At 32.7% G+C, this 27979-nt stretch overlaps 1 protein-coding gene across 1 annotated transcript; it reads right to left on the bottom strand.

The window, feature by feature from the left end:
* Positions 1 to 27979, bottom strand: LOC133196988 (nucleolar protein 9-like). Its single transcript, XM_061332830.1, has 11 exons — positions 27959 to 27979; positions 23899 to 24073; positions 19766 to 20164; positions 19548 to 19652; positions 16375 to 16510; positions 14003 to 14192; positions 13628 to 13756; positions 11979 to 12110; positions 10588 to 10809; positions 1098 to 1362; positions 1 to 79 (listed from the first exon to the last, which is right to left on the bottom strand). Exons 1-11 carry the CDS (start codon positions 27977 to 27979, stop codon positions 48 to 50), a joined length of 1806 nt encoding a protein of 601 aa, XP_061188814.1. The 3' UTR covers positions 1 to 47.

The raw sequence follows: 27979 nt of genomic DNA, 5'->3' as shown, positions 1-27979 counted from the left end.
ACAAATAAAAAAGATCTTTTATTTCTAAGTTTACTCAATTCACAAAACTAGGCTTTTTTCTTCTTCTTTTTCTTTATGTCTGAAAGTAGGGAAAAAAATCAGCTATTGATAAATAAGTGAACCCAATTACCAGATAATGTTACATGTAGTGTTTTTAAATGCTTAAAGCTTTTGCAGAAATAAAATATATCAAAATACACAGATATACAGAAGAAATACTACACAAAAATGTTTTGCATTTTTAAGCAAAATTTGTACTGATATACAGTGTATTTGTAGGTCTTTTGTGTCATAATTTGATAAAACACAGGCACGTAGCATCCTACTATTTTTGAAACATAACTTTTTACTATAATATTGAAAATGTTCATGAAAGGGTGGTTGCCCCCCCCCCCCCCCACACACTTTTTGTTGCAGTATAGTCAAATAAGGGTAATGTAGTAGTGAATATGTAAAATTTGGTGCTGAAAGAAGTTGGAACCTTACCCCCACCCCCACGAAATAGGATTTTCGAGTTTGGACAATTTTCCTTTTCTTTTTTTTTTTTTTTTTTTGCTCGTCAAGTTTTTTCAGGTAAGTTGAAAATTTTTTCTCTGGCTGCCCCCCCCCCCCACTTTCAAAAACGATGCTACATCCCTGAAACAAACTCCACATGATAAAAAATGAGTCCATAGCTAATCCTAAATAAAACTATTGATGATTTCAAATGCAACTTACAAAAAAAATTTACTTTTTAAGGAACTTTGATGCTCTATCTCAATTCTGACATGTTTTGTTATGAACATATTTTATTGATTAAATCAAAAGGATTGGAAACAAGTTCTAAAATAACTTACTAGTTCTTCTCCTTGACATGTACATTTGTATATACATGTATTATATGAAAATAGTTTACAGTTTTACTGTACAACGCCATTGAATACTTATGTAAAAATTGGTGTTTAATCAAATAAATCAGTTTTAATCCAAAGTCTAAGACCAACCTGTTTTCCATATTTTTGCAAAAATAATCCCCATGTAGAAGACATGTTAACAAAAATCGCATATATCTATGTTTGCAGTATTGTCTGGGGGCCCTTTAAGTACTGTACACTCACCAGGTGCTTCAAGAATTTCCTGAAACATTTTTCTTTTTTTCTGACTACTTGTCTGCATTTCTTTCCAGTTTTTAACATTGTGTATGTAAGTGGACACTCCACAGTTCTTGTGAATGTATCTGCCATACTGGTCATTAGATAGGCGTCTCTCATGCTTTGCCAATATCTTTACAATATCAGTTTTCTTTTGAAGGGGGAGCTCTTTCCACATGGTCTCAATGATCCAAGATCCACAGGAACTGCATGCAATGTCTTGTAACACATCCTATTAAAAAAAAGTTTAAGTATACAGATCACTGGTACTTCTTTCAAACAGTATGCTAGTTCATTACTATACAATAACACATTATTAGCTATTAACATTAACTAGCATACTGTATGAAACAAGAGCCTGTCAGCAGGTTCCTAGGAGTTCTGATCCCTTCAACATATACTGTAGTTCCCAAATATACACGAGGAATTAATTATAATAGTGTAATTTGGTGAGAATCGCCACTCGGGAAATAAAAGAACTGCGAACGATAGTATTGTTCTCCTGCCTACCTTCAAGTCAATTTTCAAAAGTTAACACATTTGAATGATTTTTCATATGTATATAGATATTTATATGAATTTTCAAAAAACATTACTTCTTTGGGAAAACAAAGAGAGATAACTCTATACTTTTGGTAAAACTTGTGTTTTTCACTAGAGAAATCAACGGAAAACGGAAAATATTTTCAAAACATCTTTCCCCCCCATGAAACAAAAATTCCTTTTTACAGGTAATATGGACTGTCATTTCACAAATTCATACCAAAGTTTTTTGTGTTTCACGGGGGGGGGGGGGGGGAACATATGTTAACAGACAAAAAAACTACAAAAATGCTTATTTTTTCACCAATTTCAATGGGGTTTACAACTAAAACATTGTATTTTATTAATAATATATGTTTAATTTTATATGAGTAAAACATAAGAAAAGATTCAAGGAACATTTATTCATATCCAAGTATATTTTAAAATGTGGTGATGCTTTAAAGCCCGATTTCAATGAAAAATATCGTCTACCCCCCTTATTTAAATAGCTGGAATTAGGGGTAATTAACTGTTTAACACTGGAATTAAAATTATCAGTCAATTACCATTGAACTGTTCTTTGCATTCAACAAAAAAATTCCGGCCAAATTGCCATTAGTATTGAATTAAATGGGTGTAAAATGTAGGCGGGAATCGAGAGTTAGCGTGCGTAGTTCTTACTCGCCTTTATTTTTATGGAGCTGAAATCAGTGTAAAATCTCTTGATCAACCGTCCACTTGAGAATTATTGTTCTCAGATTGTACATTAAAAAGCCGTTTTGCAATAATAAGTACTCAGGAAACATAAGGAATCTATAGTATATACTCTGCATATTATTATGTAATTAAGTATTGTACCTTTGTATACAGAATGAAAAGTTAAGTTTAATCCCGACAAAAATAGACTGCTTAGATTAACGATAGTCTGAGGAAAACTAATTCAGAACAGCATATATGTTCAAATCCCTTTTAGCATTAAAATATATACTGTACCAAATGTATCAACATTGACAAGAGGCCCAGGGGCTTAAAAATGCTAAAAGAGCTGGGTACGTTAAGACCGATTTACGGCCCTGTAAAATCGGCAAAAATTTAACGCACGATTACATTCTATCAATTGTATCAATTAACTGTTAAGGTTTTCCTGTGTGTGAAATAGGAATAATTTTTTCTCAACTCACGTGCCCATTCATTTATATAACGTTCAAAACCGGTCTAATATTCCGGAATTCCCCTATTTTGGACATTTTCCTCCTCTTCAAGTCTTTATTTCGATATGGCCGCATCCGAGTATGTATGCGAAACTTTGCAGAAAGAACAAATACACTACGATTTTTAATATTAAAGAGAAAAAATAACCTTACAAAAGTGCGGCCACATCCATTTTTACAAAAAATTGAAGTTAAAATGCTGCATTTTTGGATAGACGTCACCTTTTCTCCACAATAAAATCTATATTTTTAAAGAAATTAATTGTTTAATTCTATATCTGAAGGCTTTATTATTTTTTTTATTGTCTTTTAAATTCAATTCTGCGTTTGAAAAAAAATTAATTTAATACAATTATTTATGCAAATGAAAACCATATGAACCTTTCTCAGTGAAATTTTACTATGGGACATTACATGTATATTAGTGACGCAATGCATTGGAAAAATGACGTCACAAAGAGCAATCATGTTGTAAATATGTACTTGAAACATTATTCAGTCTTCGCAACTATGATAAATATTCAATCAATATTTACAGCGTGAAAAAGTAATTTAACGACATAAGTTGGGATGGTTCAGACAATCAATTTACATTTAATCCTATGTGTACAATGTACCTCCAATTAAAACGCGTGTCTCTTTCATAGTGGACATCGACTTTATTTGACTTCAAGAAAAGATTATTTTTAACATTTTTTGTTGAAAATCATCTTAAGTATGTTTTATTCGTTTTCAATTTATATATGCCTGGGATTCATGAATGTCAAAAGACAATAGCTAACGTTTTTTGGGGGTGGGGGTGGGGTGGGGTGGGGTGGGGTGGGGAGGTAGATTGGAAGCTTGGCTTACATGTATAGCAGTCACCATTTGAACATTTCTTTTCAAAACTTGTTATCCTTGTCACTGTATTGTTGCAGATTTTCATTTAACAAAATTAATTATGTCAGAAAGGATTCTAGTGTTTTATCGCATAATCAGGAAGTGTTTTATATATGACTAAATACTTCTAAACCTGCCACTGCCGACCTATATTTACTTATTGAAGGTCAGCAGCTGGGAATGGAAAAGTTCTTACATGTATTTATACTTATTAATTATATATATACATTTATCATGCTGATCGGAATATTGACATCAGTGTTTTCAAGTAAAATTGGGTTTAATTTATAATTTACAAGGAATTTTAGATAATTATGTTGACCAAGTTTATAAGGCTTAAAAAACGTATACAGTGGTGTACGCTTTCGGTATTTTCTACGAAAATTTAAGTGAGACATGAAACAATCAACCTTTTTTATTGTCAATAAATAAAGATTATCTGTTCCCAGTTCTGTAAGAAATACAAACACGATCTTGCATTACTTGTGGACAAGACACCCCCTTTCCGCTCCATAATCGATGGTTTAACTCGTTATTTTTTTTCAGAAATTGTTTTCCTATTTACATTTTAAGGCATTCAAAGTCTTGAAATGAAAAAAAGAAGAAAAAAAGATTACTCTATAGATATTTATCTGTATAAAAAACGAATGTACATATTAACTACATGTACACTATTGTTAATCTTGAAGTAAGCGAGTATTTTTAAAAGGATTTTATCCAGATTATCCATAAAATAATAGTAATATATTTCATAGGAAAATATGTTTAGTATTCCAATAGATGTTCATCGGGGCTGGAGGAGCAACTGTCCAATAACACCTCTGTGAAAACGGCGGTGCACATTATCGCTAAATTTTAAAGATTCAACGTCCGTCTGTGATAAATATCCATTCCAGAAGAAAAAAAAACAAATTAAAAGTATTTTATCGTTACTGCAAGGACAAATGCACAAGGAAATGCCCCAGAGAGTTAATGTATCCAAAGGAAGTGATAAAATTATCATTGTCACCGAAATATATCAAACATCTTACATGTACCTACGGCTGTGTAACATGTAAACATAGGGAGGAGTTCTAAAGAAAATCTTTATCTATTTTAATGCAGTTTTTGTTTTAGTAGATGACGTAATGTATCGTCTTGCAATCCATGTCAGCAGTTTGTTAGGTATATTTTTTAAGATGTTTTTTATCGGACACTAACATGAAAAAGTACATAATCAAGCTAGTGTTATAATCCGGGAATGGCAAGGATAACTCTATAAAGAAGCACTGTGACGTGTTTTGCGCATTGTTCCCACAAGTAACAAAATAACATAAGATTTCGTATAATTTAATAACTGAACTAGAAATAAAATCTCTATGTAGCTTATAGAAAGGGACGTGAAAGTGAATTTTAATTCTTCTATGTGAGTGTTCTGTTATTGTGCATTTCGATTATTTGTATTTTGTCTCTATGTAAATAGAAGTGGGGTGGGGGTGGGGTGGGGGTGCTTACTGATAATCAAGTTATACATGTACTGAAATGAGTACCAATAAAAAGAATATATCAAGAATTTGATTTAAAACTAAATACATCCCTTTCCAATTTCCTTTGGCTCCCCACTGGACTGTGACCGTTGATCGATCTTTACTGATCGATATAAATGCAAGTGTCTGCCGTTTCATGCTGCATTGCTTTGAAGACGACATGCGCATATATTCAAAGCTGACGCGGATAAACTCTATATGCAAATCATACACATAATATTATATCCTTATTTTTATAACTTTTAGTTTTAGGGAATTATGCCCGTTAAGGTGTACTACAGGCTAAACAAAGAAAAAACTTGGAATGGCCTCATAAATCAGGACTCTTATAACCGGTCTCCTCTTGTGGTTTTAATATAGAAAGTGATTGTGTGTAAGTATATTGGGGATTGTTCCTGGTTAGGGTATTTTACATGAACCATGCAGTAAAGCGGATCCACTGGAATGAATAAATAACGATCTATAAAAGAAATCCTAACATCAGAGAAAATTTTTTTAACGCAGTTTAAGACACCTCGTAACCCCGTAATAGTGAGTAATTTATACGTTTATCCAAAAAAAAAAAAAAAAAAAAAAAAAGAAAAAAAAAAGAAAAGAAAATAATAGCGCTGCCATTTGTTGGAATGGAAAAGGGGAGTGGTGTTGATCGCTTTTTCATTGCCAAAAATCCAATTTTGACAACTTTATATGGGACGTTCCAATTTTCTTTTTAATACTGATTCATGTATCTTTAAAAATTTTAATGTAACTTCATAGACAATCCGGAAAATGACTGAAGAAATCATTAGGACATTTTTACATAAAAAATGATGAATTTGATACGAGCACATTTTAAAAGAAGTACTACCTTGTCTCGTCTGTATGGATGAATCAAGCTTCATTACTTGTCTGATGAAATCGTTTGTAATAAAATTATATTTTCCTTTAAATTGATATACTCCTTCCAGCTATTAAAGATACATTACGATGAATTGAAATAAAAGTTCAAAATTGTTTTCTGGAACATAAGGCAGGTTAAAGTAAATAGTTTCCAGTTCAGAGAATTTACAGATTTCTTTTAACGTAACGTTAAAATCAGTAACGACGTGATGACGTTATCACGTCAAAATTTGTTATTTTTAAAGAAAACTTCCCATTTTTCGAGACCTCTGACGGAAAAACGGTTTGTGATAATTAAAAAAAATAAAATGATTTTGAAAGGACACATCGTAGGCATGTTTGTAAAAAACTGAAATCAAATTTGGAGACAGGGCCGCTCTGTTATACTTAACGTACCCAGTTCTTATAATATTGCATCTATGGCATGTCAAACGTTGCAATATTCGATCTTTTCCATTTGTATTGTATAACTTTCCATTTGTATTGTATAATTATGTTCCCCAAACGAAGTTTGGGAACATATTGTTTTTACTCTGTTTCTTATTATTATTATTATTATTATTATTCTTTTTTTCTACTTTCTTCTCCGGTACTTTTTTGTCCGGGAGTGTTCTCATAGAACCTCTCATCCGATTGACATGAAACCTTTTTAGGGTTAATAGGCATGTTATGTAGGTGTGCGGAACGAAGGTCATTTTGCGCGCACATGCATGCACGTGCGCGCGCGTGCATTGAGTGAAATGACTGATATACTTGATAAAGCCGTAACTTTTATATTTCTTGATGAATTGCTTTGAAACTCAAAATATAAAGATATATTAGTAGTCTAGACAAGTTGACATGGTCAAATTAGCATGAACTCACGCGCATGCACGTGCGCTCTCCTCTGATTGGCTGATACAAAAATCTCAATAATTTCCTTGTTTTTTGACGAAATACTTTGAAATTTAAAATATAAGTATATATTATAAGGTGCTACAACATGTTACATAGGAAATCTCTTGAAACTACGCGCAGGCAGGTGTGCTGCAATCTGATTGGCTGAGACTTTAAATGTCTATAACTCATTTGGTTTTCAACAAAACATGATGGAATTTACGACATGGATATGCTCATAGGGCTCCTACATTATGATGCTATCAAAATTGAATGCAAGGCCATGCATGCGCGTATGCTGAATTCTGATTGGCTAATACTTAAAGGGTTACATCTCTCTTGTTTTTCAATGAAATTCTTTAATATTTAACACAAATGTATGTATTGTGAGACACTATAAGAAAATTAATGTGAAAAATGTAGAAGCAAGCACATGCGCTGAAATTTGATTGGCTAATACCCATATGGCTATATCGGAATAGTTTTCCAATGAAATACCCTTATAAATAAAGTGTCCATCTATACTACAAAAGTATAGTCTAATTTATTGAAGCTTGTAGGGAATGGGGCATCATAAGGAATTGGGGAGCCGTTTGGGGAACATCTGTAACGGTTCCCGTTACAATTAGCACTAGTTTTTATTTGTATCGTATAATTTTTCATTTGTATTGTATAATTTTTCATTTGTATTGTATAATTTTCAATTTGTATTGTATAATTTTTATTTGTATTCTATAATTTTCCATTTGGATTTTATAATTTTCCATTTGGATTGTATAATGTTTATTTGTATTCTATATTTTCCATTTGTGTTGTAAAAAAAAAATCATTTGTATTGTATAATTTTTCATTTGTATTCTATTTTTTCCATTTGCATTGTATAATTTCTTATTTGTATTGTATAATTTCTTATTTGTATGCGATAATTTTTCATTTGTATTGTATCCGAGGATTGTTTATTTATTTCGTTACGAAGGATGTCATTAGTCATAAAATTTAGTCTGTATAATGGTCTCAGGTGCCCATCACAAACTTAGTCTGGTACCCTTCCCACAATTCCGATCGCGCACTCTCTACAAACACAAACTCGGCTCCTCTATTTGCGGTGCATGCTAAGGGACGACCATTTGATTCTCGGGGGGTGTTGAATCCGATTATTTATTTTCATTCTCTCGCAGGAGAGAATATTTATTTCCAATATGACCAGAGACAAGGAGAAAAACAAAAAGAAGAAAATCCACCCAAACCCGAAAACTCAGTTTTTTGGGGGTGGGGGTAGTTACCACCACTCAAGGTCAATTTATTTATTTTCTCAGTCAGCATTCCTAAGGACAGATTATTTATTTGCCATCTACCAGCGCTCCCTTTTTAGAATCCAATGACCGTCTAACATGCACGCAAATACATATGCCGCCGAAATATGGCTGAAATATTGCCGACTCGGCGTTAAACAATAATCAATCAATCAAGCAAGCAAATACATATGAGCCCAGTTTGCTTTGAGCATCCGGAACATCTTCAACCCGATACAGACTGAAACTTGACCAATGAAATCCTTCGTAACGAAACAAATAAACAGTCCGCGGATACAATACAAATGAAAAATTATCGCATACAAATAAGAAATTTTACAATACAAATAAGAAATTATACAATGCAAATGGGAAATTATACAATACAAATAAAAATTATACAATACAAATGAAAATTATACAATACAAATAGAAAATTATAGAATACAAATAAAAATTATACAATACAAATAGAAAATTATACAATACAAATAAAAATTATACAATGCAAATGCAAAAGATCGAATATTGCAACGTTTGACATGCCATAAGCATCACAATATATTATAATTATAATACATGTATATAACAATGAACAGTTCAAAGGGTCTTCAACAGACAGGGTTTAGTTCTCTTTGACCTTATGCATGCTAAATATTGGAAATTGTACACAATGCAACAATGATCAGAGTAAAAAAAAAGTAAGATTTACTTGTGAAACACTGATGGCAGCTCAAGGCCAAGGTTAAAGTTTTTTCAAATATAGGTCAAACTCCAAGGTCAAGAAATCAAAAATGGTGGCACCTACCCAAGAAAGGTATTGTCACAAGAAATTCTAAACTGGGGTCAACTTGACTTTTCATTATACCATAGCAAGACCCTATGATGCTTTAACTGATAAAGTTTTATTATTCCAGGGTTTATTCTGTGTATGTAAGATATTTAAGTAAGATGATTACAATGAATTGTTAAAAATTACAAAAGGTACATGTAAGTCGCTCTGTATTTTGGGGTTCTTACAACCAAAGGTGTATCAACTAACAAGGTTTGGCGATATCAGTTCTCATTTTGTACACAATTTTGTTGCTGAAACATCCTGTTCACCAAAAAAAAGAATGCCACAGTGTCTTACATATGGGTTGACAGTCACCTTACAATGCAACTGACAAGGTTTAAGGATGTCAGGGCCTAAATATCCAAGAGACTTCAAAATAAGCATGTCGGAACTGTCTTAGGTCATGAGTCAAGGTCAAAAATTGCCCTCATTCATAAGGTACACTTATATATTACTTCAATTAGAAGTAATAAGCAAGGTAATTCAGACAGAAAAAGAGATATACAGAGAAACACCAAAAACAATATGCCCTACTAATATTTGATTTTGAGGAGGTAAAAGTAGGCCATTTTCATTTATTTCTGGAGTGAAAGCATTTGTCTTCTTGTCCAGTACCAGTGAAAATTTATCAAGGTGAATATTGCTGGGCACTTGTCCAATTGGACAAGTGATTTTTCTGTGAAGAATTCTTTTCTCAAAGTTGAAAATGAAAAACTTAAACCTGGGAAATAGTTGATATCCATCCCAATCTTAAAAATGAATTTCAATCCTGCTCATCAAACTCAATCAAAGTTCACTATTAAGGCATTACTTTCAATATTGAGCTTCTATTAGTTGCACAGACCCGACCAAGTTTGGACTTTCAGTATTGGGTGGGAAAGCTAAGAATACAAGGGTAATAAAAAGGGTTTGAGAAAAAAGGCAAATAAATAATTGATGTTCAACCTATTTCTTCTTGTTGCAATTTTTATATTATTAATTTAGCATTAACTACATATGTGGGGCACTCACAGGATGATACAATTTAGTTTAATCATTTACTATATGTAAAAAACATAATAAAACTGACTTGGTGAATATATTATATATTCTAATTTTGATTTACATTATGTTTAAGTTATCTAATAGTTCTTTATAGAAAAAATTTTGGGAACAAGTCAAAATTATGTTCAGACAAGTATATTTCACAGTCACTTGTCCATATGGACAGGTACAAAAAGACATAAATGTACAGCTCTTTGGAGTTTTGCTCTGAGGCCTTAAGATGCATCTACTGACAAGATTCATAATCCAAGTCCTAATAGTGTGCAAAATATCGAAATATTTTAGATCAGCTTCAACTCAGGAGAAGTAAAAATGTTTTCCCCTGTTCAACCTAGTTTTTAAACATATTGATTGTAGATGCTATGAAGGCTGTGATGATGAGTTACATACCTGGAGCTGATCAACCATGGCTGCTTTATTCTTCTCTGTCACAGTACAACTTTTAAAGAAAACTTCCATCACACGACTTCCAGAGGAATCACATGCCATGTTACGAAGATTTTCTGGGGTCATTTGTAAGAAACTATTTACAACATATTTAGGGTTCTTAAACTCGAGCAATGTTTGTAGAATGAGAGAGCCATGTATGTTCACTTTCCCTAATGTTGGATTCTGGAAAATAAAAGCAGTTTTAAAATACTGTAACAATAAAGCATCACTATTCCTTTTTCAGGCATCAATATTTACTCTGCTATTGATCATTATTATGCTTCCTGTCAGTTTGTCTCTACATAGTCAATACCCAACTATTTTCGCATAGTGGTCTAAGGATTTATATAGCGTAAGCATACTACGCTGAAATAGAGCACAGCTTCTTTTTGTGAAGAAAATCCGACAGCGCCCACGCCGAGGATCGAACTCACGACCACAAGATTATCAGTCCGACGCGCTACCGATTACGCTACTGACGCCGTTATCTATAACACTGTATTATAATATATAAACTTAGTTTCAAATATTTTACACTAAAAGAAAAAAAAATAAACAAAATAATTTTTATAAAATAGTATCTTGCAATTTTTTACCCTTCACACAACTAAATTTCTCTGAAACTGTCTGTACACGGAACATTCAAAATATTAAAGAAAAAAGATTATGACGTACATGTAGCACAACGTGACGTCATAATAGGGGTGTACTAACATGAATGTGAGAGGTGATGAAACATTGGAGAGGGAGAAAATATTGTCGTTTTTATACAACAGTCAGCATAATAATAACAATAGTGTTGTACTTTGCATGCACTATGCCTAAATAGTAGTCAGGGTTTGACACATAGTGCACTCGCCTCCGGCTTGTGCACCATGTGTCAAACCCTGACTACTATTTAGGCATAGTGCATGCAAAGTACAACACTATTATATAATTAATCACAATTCCCTTGAAACACAGTCAAACAGGCTTACTTGAATAGCAAAGTACCATGCATGAACAATTTTTATTCATTATAATTGTAATTTGTTATGCCTGTGATGTTAAACATAATTAAGTTTTAAAATCACAGGAAATGAAAATTATACTTTGCTGTAAGCATGAATTCATTATAAGTGTGTTTGCTATAATTGTGTTCTACTGTAATTTGATTCTTTTTTTGTTCCATGAAATAGCCTGCACATGTACATGATTTAAAAAATTCCCACATCATAATTTCATCACTTTTCAAAATGAATTAAGAATTTTTTTAACCAAATATTTTTGGTGACAATCATTAATAAGTATATGTAACAATATAATATATAATAATATAATATAATATAAGCAATTATAGAACACTAAAATACCTCTTTTGTTGGTTTGTCTGAGCCCTCTTCAATCCCAAAATAAACTTCATATGTTGTTAAGGTGGCAAGAAGAGGGACAAACAATCCTTGGCGATCTTCTGGCTCAAAGCAGTGGAAAGCTCTCATTAAATGCTAGAAAACAGAAACACAAAGGAATTGATTTCAGGAAATGGATTCAAAAGCCACGAGGCCCGAATCCAATGTTACAAAAAAATGAATCTCCTAAACTTCAGTCTATTAATAATGAACTCACAACTAAATAAAGGTCACTAGTGATTGTAAATAGCTAATTCCTCTAAAACAAGAAATATTGTATGTTGAAATGATAAACTGTGGCCATCTTATTCTGCAGAAAATTAAAACAAGAGGCCCATGGGCCACAATGCTCACCCGAGTCACTATGGCCCTGTTGTTCTTTATCAAGATTTTTTACCATAGTTATTAGTCCCCTACCGGTGAAACCAGAGGGGACTATAGGTTTCCTCTGAGTCTGTCCGTCCGTCTGTCTGTCCCTCTGTCTGTCTGTCCCACTTGGTTTTCCGCACTTTTTTCCTAAACTCTTGCAGATATTGAGCTGATTTTTGGTATGTGAGTGTATCTTGATGAGTTACAGATCAAGTTTGAATTTCGTTTCGCTTCATTGATTTTTGACGGAATTATGACCTTTTCAATTTTTAAGGATTTTCCACAATTTTCTTCTAAACGCTTGCATATATTGAGCAGATTTTTGGTATGTGACTTAACCTTGATTATTTATAGATCAAGTTTGCATTTCGTTCCGCTTCATTGATTTTTGACGGAATTATGGCATTTTCAATTTTTAACGGGAACCAGATTACACTTGCCGGTAGGGGACTAGTATTGCTAATGCAATACTCTCAGAATGCTTGTTTATCTATGTAAAACTTTGATCACATACAGTGGCCCCATCCTTCCCAAAGGCATGATTTGAATAAACTTGAATCTACACTACCTGAGGATGCTTCCATCTAAGTAATACAAATCTTGGCTTTGCTGTTCATGAGAAAATCTATAAAGATTTTTCCTATATATTCCTAGGTAAAACTTTGATCGCCTATTGTGGACAAACCCTTAACCCCTGGGTGTCATGATTTGAACACATTTGAATACACACAATGGACATATGATCTTTTCTGATCCAGTGATTCTTGAGAAGATTTTTGAAAGTTTCACTAATTCTTATTAATAAATATCTTCCTTTGAAAGAGGGCGTGGCCCTCCCTTTCAATGAAATTGAATCCTCTTCAACCAAAGATGCTTTGTGGCAAGTTGGTAAATTGGCAAACTGGTAATGGAGAAAATTTATGAAAATGACCATGACAATGACAACAACAGACAAATTTAAATCAGAAAAATCTTTATAGATCTTCTGATTTAAATTTGTCTGTTGTTGTCAAGGTCATTGTCATAAATTTTTCACATTTTCATCTTCTCCATTACCAGTTTGAGCCCTTGTAACACATTTTTCCACAAGCAAATTTGACTCGATCTGGATGACTGAAATGCATTATTTTTACAAACTGTAGCTTTCTTGTATTCCATAATATTTTCAAAGACCTTTCACACACCTTTCAAAATTAAAAAAACCCTATTGTTGCCCTTCCTGGTCCAAATGCTAAAACTGTTACCTTGACTAGCTTCATCTGGCATGTTTTCAATTTCAAGGAGGCTTTGGCCAAACTGCTGATGATCCTCAAATGATTGAAGGCAAGAACATCCTCAAAATTTTCCTTCAACTCCATGAATATATCCTCAAACTTAAATGATGGTGCAGAGTTCATATCAATAGTAACAGGAACATTTAATCTCTCAAAATTTGTTAATTCAATTATCTCTACTTCTATTCTCAATTTTATTAATGTTTTTCTACAGTTTAAAGTAAAACTGTATAAAGTTCAATATTCCAATTAAAAAGTTTTAAAATTTGTTAAATACTTTGAATCCTCATTTAAAATTTAAGTCAACTGTGTCATCAGTGTACTATAATTTAAGTTATAGCTTACCTGGTCTTTGTCAACAGCCCTAGCTATGAGGCTCTCCAAGACAAAGTTAGCTTGTGGGTGGATAGCAAGATTTAGCAGGTGCCCCTTACAAACTGATGTATATAGCTCAGTGTAGATCTCGTCTGAGGAACACTCTATAACTGTCTGCATTAAGAAAGAGCCTCGACTGTCAGACACAAGCCAGAGAAACCTGATCAAATACAAACATATGAAGCTAAACAGAGCTCCCTCAACTTCTATCTATTAATACAGACAATAAATTCGTTTTTCTCAAATTTTTGTTAATGGCATTGTTTTTTCCCTCCTACTTTGTGAGGGGTGTCATAATCATGCATTAAGAAAAGCAAAGTATTCTTTTATATATGAAAAGTGGCCCATGGGCTACAATGCTCACTTTCTGGCAATTTTAAAAATACTGGTATGCAATATGAAACCCCTATACATTGAATTCTATGATTTATCAATTTTAATTTACAGCATATGGATGCTTAGAAGGTCAGCTTACAAACTGTAGGATTGTTGTTCTTGCTCTGTGTAATTTGTACTATTTCTGTTCTTAAGATTTCTCTGTGACAAAGAAAAAAAATTGTTATTGTACAATTATTTGAAGAAAAAATTTCCATATTGTGTTCACTGAGTACCATATTTTCTCAAACTTTTGTAACTTAATTTTGTAATGGTCAAATTTTTAAGGCCTATCAAGTGTCTTTTCTATGATTAAAAAATTTTAAGGAACTGGATTTGAAGAAAATTCAGTGATAACTTGCAGATTTTATAACCAATTGTAGCCTTTCTGTTCTTGAGAAAAAAAAATCATAGTAACTTCCTACATGTATGTCAAACTTTGACCCCAAATCCAGGGCTGAGGGTCACCACTGGAATTTGAATGTATTCCATAATTAAGCTTTGACTTTCAATTTTGTCTTTTCGAGTTCAGTAGTTCCTGTTTTTTTTTTAAAGACCATATTAAAATTTCCACTACATACATGTAACTGTAATGTATTTCCAAATCATACATGTGATACACCTTCTTTTGAACAAACTAAAATCCCCACTATCCAAGGATGTTTTGTGTCAATCTTGAAAATGGCCCTGTATTTCTGGAGAGGTCAAAAATGTAAAGATTTAACAAATATTCTTTGGATGCTGGAGCTGCACAGCTGCAACATTAATTAAACAAATATAATAAAAACAGGTTCATAAAGCTGAGGGATTTTCTGTATGCAGCCAGAAGTAAATATTTACCAGCTTACTCTGCTTACAGTAGTAAACTACCGCTGCTTATAATTATTCAACACAGGTAAGGAAATTTCTAAACTTTTAACACTAAATGATATAAGCATGACATTCAAGCATATTCATGTGAAAAATTGCTTGATTTTACAATTTTGTTTTCTTAAATTCAGAAAATGTAAATGAATGTATTTGGACTTAGTCTGAAATAGGTGAAACACCCTCGGCCATAAGTTTCCTGAATTTTATATTCATTTTATTATTCAGAGGCTTTCCACCTCGAAATCGCCCTCAGTTATATGAACCACGGTCCTGTTTTAAAAAAGAACTTATGAATAAGAACAAAAATTTTTGGTGATTGTAAAATCTTTCAAAATTAATTATTCAGTAAAAAATTACTAACATTAAAATATCTCTAAGTTCGTTTTAAAAACATTAAAATCATTTTATAATCAAGTAAGATAGAAAGTTATTCGCAAAATTACGTATTTGTCATAGTCTTAAGTTCTTTTGTAAAATGGGAACCAAGTTTTTATATCTGTTTTATTACACTACAGCTATCAAAAGGACAGGAATATAAAACACTCAACAGAGATGGACAGATAGACAGATGGATAACTTTAATCAGAAAACCTCAAGTACGCACTTAGCTCATGTCAGCTAAAAAGATATTTCAAAAAATAAAAACTTTTCTTATGAAGATTTGAGGAATTTTGAAGAATTGAAATACATGAAGTTAAGTTCTTGATATCTGCCTTTTCCTTTCTGATGAGGCCTGGGTCTGGTTTTAGGGAATGACCATTTAATTCGGGTTGGGGGGGGGGGGGGGTGCAAAATTTTTTGAGTCAGATTATTAAGTTTCATACTAATCAAGGAAAAATTATTTATTTTCAAAATGATCAAGATCAGATTATTTATTTTCTTTTCTTCTTCATTAAAAAAAGTTTGACAAGCAAAAAAAAAAAAAAAAAGAAAAAGAAAAAAAAGAACACCGGTCAAGAACTATTTATTCATTTTCTTGCCAGTCTAGAACAGATTATTTATTTTAAAGATTGTCAAGGACAGATTATTTATTTCCAACATCGGAAATCTGCCACCCCCCCCCCCTTTCAGATTCAAATGGTTCTCCCCTTACTCACTTTTCATAGTCCTGTAGAACTGATGACATGGTCAGATACTTCCTTATAAATTTGTGACATGCTGCCTGGTCCACTTTGTGAAGGAGAGGGAATATATGTGTCAGAACCATACTTGCTTTGTTGTGCTCAACTTTCTCTGTTTAAACATATACAAACATGTTAATATTTCAAAATAAACATCACAAAAATCTTCAGACAGTGTTATCAAATAAGGCATGCTATTTTATCAGTTCTAATCCTTGATGGGAATTGGTGATTTGTAATAAAAAAATCCATCAATTGACTACTGGTCAAGATTGAGCCATACACTTACAATCCAAGCATTCAAAAGTAAAATCAGTGGTGACATGGTCAATTCACTGCAGCACATCAAGTCTATCGTCAAAATTCCTATAACCAAGGTTCATTGTGTTTCCCATTCCTTCCTTAATAACCCCAGCAACACATACATTATTATTTGTTCCTAATCATTAACATATTTTTTTCAAATTCTTGATTATAATGTTCTGGTAGAATTATTTTTTTTTTGCAATCTCAAAATAAAAGCCAAAAAGAAACAAGAGGCCCATGGGCCTTGAATCGCTCTTCTGATAAACTGTACAACCTATCACTTCTATTTGAAGCTTCGAAGTATCCTGTATATTTACATAAACCCTTGAAATTCCAATTCACACTCTGAGAACCCAAGATGATTCTATGCCAATTAGTACCTGAGAGTTGGTCATGGTGACCTACTTATCACTTGTCATTCTCTGAGGACCCATCAACTAAGTTTGATGATTCTAAGCCAATTAATACCTAAAATGTTTTTTAAAATTATAATCATAAAATTTTATAAGTAGGTCAAAATGACCTACTTTTCAATTGTTTTACTCCAAGGACCCAAGATGCATCAACTGACAAAGTTTGATGATTCTAAGCCAATTAGTACCTGTAATATTTAATTAAAGCCACAAATTTTCAAAAGTAGGTCACAGTGACCTACTTTTCAGTCAACCTACTCCGAGGACCAGAGATGCATCAACTGACAAATTTTGACGATTCTAAGCCAAATAATTCCTGAAAATATTAAATACAGCCATAAAATTTCAAAAGTAGGTCACCGTGACCTACTTTTCAGTTGTTGTACTCTGAGGACCCAAGACGCATCAACTGACAAAGTTTAATGATTCTAAGCCAATTAGTACCTGAAATATTTGATTAAAGCCATAAATTTTCAAAAGTAGGTCACCATGACTTACTTTTCAGTTGTTGTACTCCGAGGACCCATGACGCATAAACTGACAAAGTTTTATGATTCTAAGCCAATTAGTACCCGAAAATATTTTATTAAAGCCATAAATTTTCCAAAAGTAGGTCACGGGGACCTACTTTTTTAGTCGACCTACTCCGAAGACCCATGACGCATCAACTGACAAAGTTTGATGATTCTAGCCAATAAGTACCCAAAATATTTAATTACAGCCATAAATTTTCAAAAGTAGGTCACAGTGACCTACTTTTCAGTCAACCTACTCCGAGGACCAAAGATGCATCAACTGACAAATTTTGACGATTCTAAGCCAAATAATTCCTGAAAATATTAAATACAGCCATAAAATTTCAAAAGTAGGTCACTGTGACCTACTTTTCAGTTGTTGTACTCCGAGGACCCAAGACGCATCAACTGACAAAGTTTGATGATTCTAAGCCAATTAGTATCCGAAATATCTAATTAAAGCCATAAATTTTCAAAAGTAGGTCACGGTGACCTACTTTTTAGTCGACCTACTCCGAAGACCCAAGATGCATCAACTGACAAAGTTTGATGATTCTAAGCCAATTAGTACCTGAAATATTTAATTATAGTCATATAAATTGAAAAGTAGGTCACGGTGACCTACTTTTCAGTTGACCTTTTTTGAGGACCCAAGATGCATCAACTTACAAAGTTTTATGATCATAGGACTTAAAATGTCCAAATTATGCCTCTAAAACACTTTGAAATCGAATGCCTGCAAAGTTCAAAAAGTAGGTCACTGTGACCTACTTTTTAATAAATATGTTTTATGGCCCCAAGATGCATCATCTTACAAGATTTAATGATTCTAAGCCTCCCCGTATTCAAATTAATGACCTTAAGTGTTTTAAAAAAGATTAGCCATAAAATTCAAAAAGTAGGTCAAGGTGACCTACTTTTTAGTTGACGTACTTTGAGGACCCAAGATGCATCAACTGACAAAGTTTGATTTTAATAGGCCTTAAATTGTTCAAAATATGCCTCTAAATCATTTTGAAAAAGAATGGTCGCAAAATTTAAAAAGTAGGTCACCGTGACCTACTTTTGAGTCAACATGATATGAGGTCCTTAGATGCACCAACTGACAAGATTTGATGATCCTAGTCCTTATAGTAAGCAAAATATCAACATTTTAATAAAATGTAATTTTTGGTCAACTTTGAAGTGACCTTGAGACCACGCCCTTTGCCCCAGGGTAAATTCCCGTGCAAATTTTAATCTACAACATATCCTCATCCTTTTGTGTAAGTTTGGTGATAATCTGCCCAGTGGTTCTTGAGAAGAAGATTTTTTAGCAACCAGTACTTTTTTTTCTATTTTCCTAATTATCTCCCCTTGTTAAAGGGTCACAACCCCAGTTTTAGTATAAAAGGGAGCCCTTGGGCCAAGGATACCCTGTGACAAATTTGACAATAATTGGCCAAGGGGTTCTTGAGTTATGGCCCATATTCTAAAAAGTTTACGCACACCGCACAAATGGCCATAGCATTAGCTCTTTGAGCCTTTGGCTCAGAAGAGCTAATCAAGGGTTAATGGTCTGTCTGCTATCTATAACAAACACTGTATGGTATTCATACAAAGCCAGTGAACAGGCAGAGATGCTCGAAATTTGTCACTTCCTTTGATTTCACACAAAAATTACCAAAATATTTTAATGATGCCAGGGTTTATTTTTTTCAAAGTGGTGTCTCTTTCCCTAGCTGACTTTTATAGCAATCTTTCCTAGCTGACTTCCATAGAAATAAACCCAATATACCTATCACAGTTATGGGTGAGGAATCAGAGATTTTAGTGACAAATGTGCAAACTTTAATAAACCCTGTGTCCTCACTCCTCAAGCAAATACATTACGCTACTTGTATCTTATAATAAAAAAAAAAAAGCAAAACCTTACTCTCAATATCCTCTAAACTAAATATGGTGTCACACATTTCATGAAATGTTTGAATAAATTCTATTGGTGGAGTATAGGACCATGCAGTCTTTGTTCTTTTGACTCCTGAAAATAAAGTAATAAAAGACAAAAATAAAATTAAATCATTGATTCTGGCACATACTTCGTAACTGAATTTCCAGTGGAAAATATTTCAAAGATATTCAATATATATATACCAAGTTCTTTTGCTGAAATGTTGACATGGCCACCCAAAATCTGCAAAACGGTTTTCACAACAAGGACATTTTCAACATCTCCTTTGAGACTCTGACAAATCTCCAGAAAAACATCTTTTAATTCTTCCATGTGGTCATCATTTTCTTCACTTCTCTGACTGTCTATGTCTTTTTCTACAAACTCAGCTACCTGAAGGAGTAGACTACACATAACTTTCCTGGATTTCCCATCATTCAATAGTTCTTCTGTATTTTCTTTGAGAATTTGTAGCAGTTTAGTGGCTTGTTCTATACTAGACAGTTCTGTTAGCTTCACTAAAACTTCCTGTAGAGATGGGTGCATAAACACATGAATATCTTCTTTTTCAAGTTGGATGAACACATTATGTAGAAATAACTCTGAAAATAAACAAACATAAATGAAAAAGAGGTAGGTTATAATGCTCAAGGCCTTTAAATATTTGCTTCATTTGACAACAACTTGCACAAGATTTTACATATTATCAATATCGTACAGTACTGCTAAAACTTTCATAATTGAACAAAGTATTGATCAACTAACTATGTGATTGTTTAATTCAAGAAGTGTGATGATGCAGTGATTGTTGTACATGTAACAATACAATATTTTGTTACAATACAATACATTATTAATATGTACATTAATTTTATTATTATTACCAGTAAGCACAACCACAAGGATTTAGGAATAACTCTAATTCTTGGCCAAATTATTTGAGTATAACCTGGCTTGGGTCAGTTTACGTACGTTTTATAATCCGTGAAGAAAATCTTCAACAAAGTTGCTGGGGGTATGAAATCAAATAGTTCTTCTTTCATTTCCTAAGCCAATGTTAAACAGGTTGGGCACACACCAGTATCACCAATATCAAAGACAAATTACTGACCAAAGAGTGGTCATTTCTATTCAAATTCAAGTTGTATTGAAGCAAAGGTGTATATGCATAGGCATTGGGGAATTTTAATGAACATATTCCTTGCACTTGCTGTTAATACAGTTCAGTCAATTTTCCACTTTCAATTTCTTCGGAACTTCGTAAAAACGATATCTAGATATCTACTAATAGATAATAGTATTGAGCTATACCTAACCGCAAACTTCTCTAACCAAACTTAAGAGTTTAGTTGTGTCTAGTTGTAAAGAAATTCTATTTTATCCTGGGGTTTAACTTTTGAAAAATTAACTTTCAATCACTCTTGTGATCTTGATCAGTATTAATATTCATAAAATCACATTAAACACAGGCCCATAGCAACGGTATCAAAAGTGTGTGTGGGGGGGAACCTATTTATTGTGCTCAACCTTACAGCAACAAAAGTTGGGGGGGAGGGAGGGAAACGTAAACCAAAAATTTACTATAGCAAAATACCATACTCCTGTCATTTTTTATTGGATTAAATTATCAGTTGCCAAGACGATTGAAAAAAAAAGAGAGAGTAAGAAACACAATTGACAGGTGCAACAAACTTCGGGAAGGAGGGAGTTTTTTTTTTTAATTTTTTTTAAAAAGCATGGATTCCTAAATGATGCACTTGTTACTTTGGTGATGATCTTGTCAAATATTTGAATTACATTGTAAAAAAAAATTTCACATTGAATTTCCGTTTTTTTCTTTCATAGCACCCATAAATGTCTACAATTCAATTGAAATTATACGACATCTCATGCCATATTCCATGGAGTTGAACCAAACAATTTTCCTCTCCCATACGGTCAGTAAATACTGACTCAGATTTGGGTAATTGATCACCAAACAGGGGTTAAACCACCATTTAGTGGTCTGTTTGCCTTACTGCTCAACATGTTAAAGATCTGGGACTGGGATCATGAAACATTTTAAGCTTAAGTCAAAATCTTTATGTTATACTTAATTCTCGTAGAAGTCAAGCAGAATAAAATTAAAATGTTTTTCAATATTGCTTTACAAAAGTATTGTTATCTGCAAATTAAGAGATTAATTCAATAAGTAATAACCATTTACAGGCGATTGAAAATCTGACTTAAGTCTAAGTGTGTTTCATGATCCCTGGGCCTGATGTCTGACTGAGATCACTCAAATAAATGTGTAATTAATCTACAGTGATATTTATTATAATTATAACCCATTTAAAATACATGTAGTTCATATTCCAATTTGGGTGACTACCGCCTATTCAAGATTTTATACATTAATTGCATGATCATGAGGGAAATAAGAAGATTTATTATATAGTCTATAAATAGTCCCTATATTATCTATACAAATGCAAACATTTCATAACACTACATGTTCACAGGATTTGAAGCCGTATCTACCAGAGGGTCAGTGAGCATGCAGTGAATTGTGACGTCACAATCAATATCTCAAACAACATTGAAAACAATGGTTGCAATGGCCAGAGCCAGCTATGTTTCTCAGCAGGCACGTTTATCGCAGGATTATTTTCCAAACATTACAATGTCTTACACACAGCCAAAGGAAAACACGGAAGTTAGAAGTTGTGATCTGGACATTTTTCATTTTCTGGATATTTTTCATTTTAGTACATTCAGAAGTTAGTTAATGAATATAGTATCGTCATGCATGCAGCTTTCAATGTCTTATTTATTCTGACTATTTAATAAAACAATTATGGACTCTTTTTTGTGGTAAATATGGTTTGTTATTCACCAGAAAAATATCAATATTGGTCAATAATGATATTTTTCTGGTGAATTACAAACCATATTCACCACCGAAATAGTCCATAATTGTATATTATTCAGCCAAGAAAAATCATATTCCCCAAGGGCTTTGCCAATGGGGAATATATATTTCTTGGCTGAATAAATCTTCATGTTTCCCAAACATTCATGCAATAAATTGTTTATTGTTCAACAAACGATAACTATGGTGGGAAAATGCTCCAGGTCTCCAAAGAGGTAAAATATGATGGAAAGCGTGACAACGATAGGGAAATATGAAGTTTTATGGCCCCAGAACCAATCAGATAACGTGTTGTATAGAGTAATTATAATGAGGTGTAATAATATAGTTAGCGCAGCGAGTGAGCAGCACAGAAGTGCCATTCATGAAGTGAGCTCTATAGACTAATGTGTAAGAAAAAAGGAAATAAGAACTGAAATCTAGCTGTAATTTCGTCAAGCAAATTTTTGTGTGAGACTTTCCCAGAATTCTTTCACTCCCACAAATCCACGTGATAATGGCAAATATAAAGGCCCACAGTTATCATGAAGATTTAGTTCTTGCAGAGAGTTAAAAAATAATAATTGCATATATTCTACGATGCCCTTTTTAAAAAATTGCAATATTTAAACTTCCCTATGGAAAATGTGATGTCACAGTCTAGAGATCAAATTGAAAAGTGTAAGTTGTGTAAGGTTTTGATGGTGCAGCTGCACTCGTCCCAACGGTTTCACCATAAACCATATTTCAGGTCTAGTACAATCACTAGAATTAGCTAAGTAGCTTGAATTACCTATATAGCTTATTTACCTACCTTAAGTAGCTTTATTTAGCTACTAAATCAAACATTTCTTAAATTAGCATTTTCTCAGGATGTGTCGAAAATCACACTTTGATTCAATGATAATTTTCAACTTTGAACTCATCTGAAAACAATTCATGAAAAAATCACTTTTGAACATGTTTAAGATGTCTTTTTCTGCACAGTTGCAATCAAAGATCTAAAAGTTTGGGGGCTATATACAGCAGTTAATTTGTGACCAAACAGTTACATGTACTTCTTGAATGAAATAAACACAATGTGAAGTAATCATACTTATCCATGCCTCTCGCACACAAGGCAGTGTACAGTAACTTAAACAATGGAAACACATATAAATTTTGCTTAAAAGTGTTCAAACGCAGCAATTAATGTTTAAGTTATCTCTGCTTTGGATTGCTTTTTAAATAATTCCTAGTATAAATATTTATAGTAGACACTTACTTGCAATTTTTTTTGTCTTTTTTAAGTAAAAAGTAAAATTGTGAAAACATGTATTAAAATAGCTTAAAAAAGCTACCTGAAGTAACTAAATAAGGCTACGGTAGGTAAATCTAGCTATGTACTGGACCTGTATTTATCAGCTGTTTATCAATATTGGACAAAACCTGTTTTGATTGCTATACCTTGTTCTTCTTGTCCCTCAAATCCTTCGTCTAAAGTTGCAGCAATACGTGAATAGTAATTTACAGTTTCATCATCAACTTTTCTGTTAATCTGTCTACTATGTGATTTGGGATTGCCTTTCTTTTTGTCTTTCTTACCCATGTTTACATACAGAATGAAACAGCGTGATCCTTTCTCATAATTAAATCAAAACCGGAAATTAACAAGGGAAAGAAAAATAAAAAAAAAATACGTTAGTAAACGAACTATTTCCGGTAAAAACAACACAAAAGAAAAATGTATTATATCGAATATTGCAACGTTTGACATGCCATACTATTCGATCTTTTCCATTTGTATTGTATAATTTTCCATTTATATTCTATAATTCTCCATTTATATTCTATAATTTTCCATTTGTATTGTATAATGTTTATTTGTATTCTTTAATTTTCCATTTGTATCCTATAATTTTTCATTTGTATTGTAAAATTTTTATTTGTATTCTATAATATTTCATTTGTATTGTATATTTTTTCATTTGTATTGTATAATTTTTATTTGCATTGAATAATTTTCCATTTGTATTCAATAATTTTTCATTCATGTTGTATAATTTTTCATTTGTATTGTATAATTTTTATTTGTATTCTATAATTTTCCATTTGTATTGTATAATTTTCCATTTGTATTGTATCATTATCCATTTGTATTCTATAAATTTCCATTTGTATTCTATAATTTTACAATACAAATAAGAAATTATACAATACAAATGGAAAATTATACAATACAAATGGAAAATTATACAATACAAATAAAAATTATACAATACAAAGGAAAAATTAAAGAATACAAATTGAAAATTATACAATACAAATAAAGATTATACAATGCAAATAAAAAATTATACAATACAAATAAAAAATTATACAATACAAATGAAGAATTATTGAATACAAATGAAAAATAAAGAATACAAATAAAAATTTTACAATGCAAATGAAAAATTATAGAATACAAATGAAAAATTATAGAATACAAATGGAAACTTTTACAATACAAATGGAAAATTATACAATACAAATAGAAAATTATACAATACCAATGGAAAAAATCGAATATTGCAACGTTTGACATGCCATAATAAGTCTAAATAAAATTTATAGATTCCCAAATATTGTCTTTCGAATGATTATGTATAGTTATGTGTATTTGTTTTTTGTATGATGGCATGATACCAAATAAATGATGATGATGATGAATGATGATAATCGAACCCTAATCCCCTGCGTTAATTATACTAGTCAAACAACAATTGAAGTATCAAAGCCGATATCCAAGGTCCATGTAGCCCAACTTAGATTATTACATTCTTCCCTCTTTTAATTGTGTTTGCCCTCGAAGACGCGCAATCCAGACACTTTTGCCCCTGACAGGACTTTCATCCACAAGTCCAGGGGTGGTCAACTGCACCAATGATGAAATAGAGATAAGCTCAAAAGTCCATTAAACAATACAAAATAGGAGCAGAGCAAATATGGACCTCTAAAACATCAGAGGTAGGATCAGGTGCCATGGAGGAGTGAACATCCCCTGCCGACCGGTCACACCCCGCCGTGTGCTCTTTGTCATGATCGGGAAATCCGTCGACAATTCAGTGTGTAAATAATGGCCTAACAATATGTATGAAAAACGTCAGTCAGCATTTGACTCAATGATAAATTGTATTTGCTGACAAGGTCATTGTATCAACTATAGAACTTTCGAAATGATGACTTTAAACGAGACTGCTGATATTCTTGTTTCATCAACTTGTTTGTCAAAAATTTACCTCGTTTTAGAAATTGTACATATGCAGAGCATGCTCTTGCGTATCGAATCAACTGAGAGATATAAACCCCGTATGCAGGCGATGAACGTATATTGCTGCATAAGTAAGGGAAGTTGACGATTGAAAAGTTAAAGTCATCACGTTTATCATAAAGATTGGTTGTTAGATTACCAATAACTTCTTTTTCAAGTAAATATCCAAATGTGAAACAGATGTGTCAGACTCTGTGGTATCTTTTATCTCAAGCTCACCGGGATATATCGTATCGACATGAGAATGGAAATAACCATTGTTAATTGACAATACGTCGTCAGTATATCTAAATGTCGAGTTTAAGGCCACGACAAGTGTTTTCTTCTTTTCACGTATAAGATTTGGGACAAATTCTGCTTCATATGAATACAAAAAAAGGTCTGCTAATAAAGGGGCGCAATTGGCACCCATGGGAATTCCAATAGATTGTTGGAAGACCTGGTCTCCAAAAACCACATAGATATTGTCAATCAGAAACTCAAGCATCTTTTTAATGTCATCTTCGGAGTACTTGTGTGTACAGTCAGAATGTTTAATTTTAACAAAATAATTTTGCAAATGACCAATGACAAGGTAAGTTAATTTACGAGTTCCATTTTTATTGAAAAAGCAGCTGTCAATGATATCAAAAAACCTGGACTTTAATTTATCGTGGGGAATGGTTGTGTATAAAGTTGAAAAGTCGTAAATTTTTAAGCTGTTGATTTTTGTAAAATCTTGTGATTTCAAATTTTCCAAAAGTTCCTTGGAATTTTTAAGTATCCAAATCTGATTAACACCACTTCTCGAATATATTGTTGCACAGTGCTCTTGAAGTTTCTTCTTCACTACTGTTAATATCTTAGCGAGGAGTAAAGAAAGAGGCTTGGTAGAACATTTACTGGAACCCGCTATGTATCTTTGTTTGTAAGGATTTTTATGATGTTTCGGAATCCAATATAGATATGGTAATTCAAATTCATTTTGGTTGTTTGGAATATTAAAAATATTCAAAACTGACATATGATTTTGAAGAATTTCTTCCTTAGAAAGGGAACTATGAGTATAAGTTGGATTACCATTTGTAGAATTAAATCCAAGTTCCTCTAGAATACATTTAATATAATGAGCCTTACAAACGAAGACAATGTTGTTACCTGTGCTTTGTCAGCAGGGACCAGTATGTACTGATCATGTCATATATCTAATTCTTTTTTCACTTCTGGATTATTGAATACAGAAGGATAGATGGTTCTCATATTGCCCCTCAATCTTTTAATGCGCGATTTTAACATACATCTGATACATTTAATCTATTCTGACAAAGTGTCAAGGTCTTCTTTTTCATGTCTGGCCCATCGTCTGGCGTAATCCTCTACAGAATCCATAATATTTATGAAATTCCGACGCCAGTTGAAGGATCGGGGTTCCCTATATTTAGGACCTTTTAAAATTAGTGATCTAAGGTCCTCATTATTAACTATATTTACGTCACCAGTAATAACGTGTCCAGCAGGACTATAGTTATGGGGTGAAGAAGAACATGAACACGAAGAAGGATTATGTTTCAGATATTTGATATCCAGGGCCTACAAAGTTTTCTTGTAATTAAAAAGTTTGGAAGCAATAGTCGATGTATATTTGTAGGAAATACAATTTGTAGTCTTTAACTTGAAATATGGTGGATTACAAGACTGGACCCTTTTGTGATTAAGAATATTACTTATATTAACCGCGTCAATTCTTTTGTTGGCATATTGAAGTTTAAGGAAAAACGGATTGTTTTAGCTGCATTTTCTTCTGTAAAACATGTGGGTACATGTAAAGTGGAATGTACAAATATACAATGAACATTTTGGGCTGAACGGGGATTCGAACCTGGGATCTCAGTATTGAATTACTAATCAGAGGTTCTATAACTACTTTAATTATCCAGGCCGTCCATGCAATTCTATATGTAATGTAAATGGTTTACTAAATTTGAATTTGGCACCATTAGTTGGCAAGTTACGTTGACTTCAGCTCAGAGAGTATGTAAACGTCGTACTGCTAGTGTCAGCACCTTCAGTGTTAGGGGAAGGTTTACAGGTGAGCCGGCAGTTTTCCATAAGAGAACAGGGATCAAGTATCCTTACTCTTGCGGGGACAGCTCGAATAGTCCTCGTCTTTTAGTGTTTATAAACATGATGAATAAAAGTGCTGAGTACTCATTTGTTGAGCACTCATTTCATTACGCCTTGGGAGGTTTTACTCAT

This window comes from Saccostrea echinata, unplaced genomic scaffold (assembly GCF_033153115.1).
Source record: "Saccostrea echinata isolate AGI-Se365-2 ecotype Australia unplaced genomic scaffold, CSIRO_AGI_Sech_v1 ptg000030l, whole genome shotgun sequence".
In the NCBI taxonomy this organism is placed as follows: Eukaryota; Metazoa; Mollusca; class Bivalvia; order Ostreida; family Ostreidae; genus Saccostrea; species Saccostrea echinata.
The sequence above is the reverse complement of the archived record's forward strand: the minus strand, read 5'-3'. Positions and strand labels throughout refer to the sequence as shown.

Excerpts from the sequence above, each read along its gene's own strand:
- LOC133196988 (XM_061332830.1), bottom strand. The coding sequence starts at position 27,979 with ATGAGTAAAACCTCCCAAGGC. Across the intron at positions 13,757-14,002 it reads GGGCTGTTGACAAAGACCAG|TTTGAGGATATATTCATGGA; the intron begins GTAAGCTATAAC and ends CCATCATTTAAG. Across the intron at positions 10,810-11,978 it reads CAGACAAACCAACAAAAGAG|AATCCAACATTAGGGAAAGT; the intron begins GTATTTTAGTGT and ends TTTATTTTCCAG.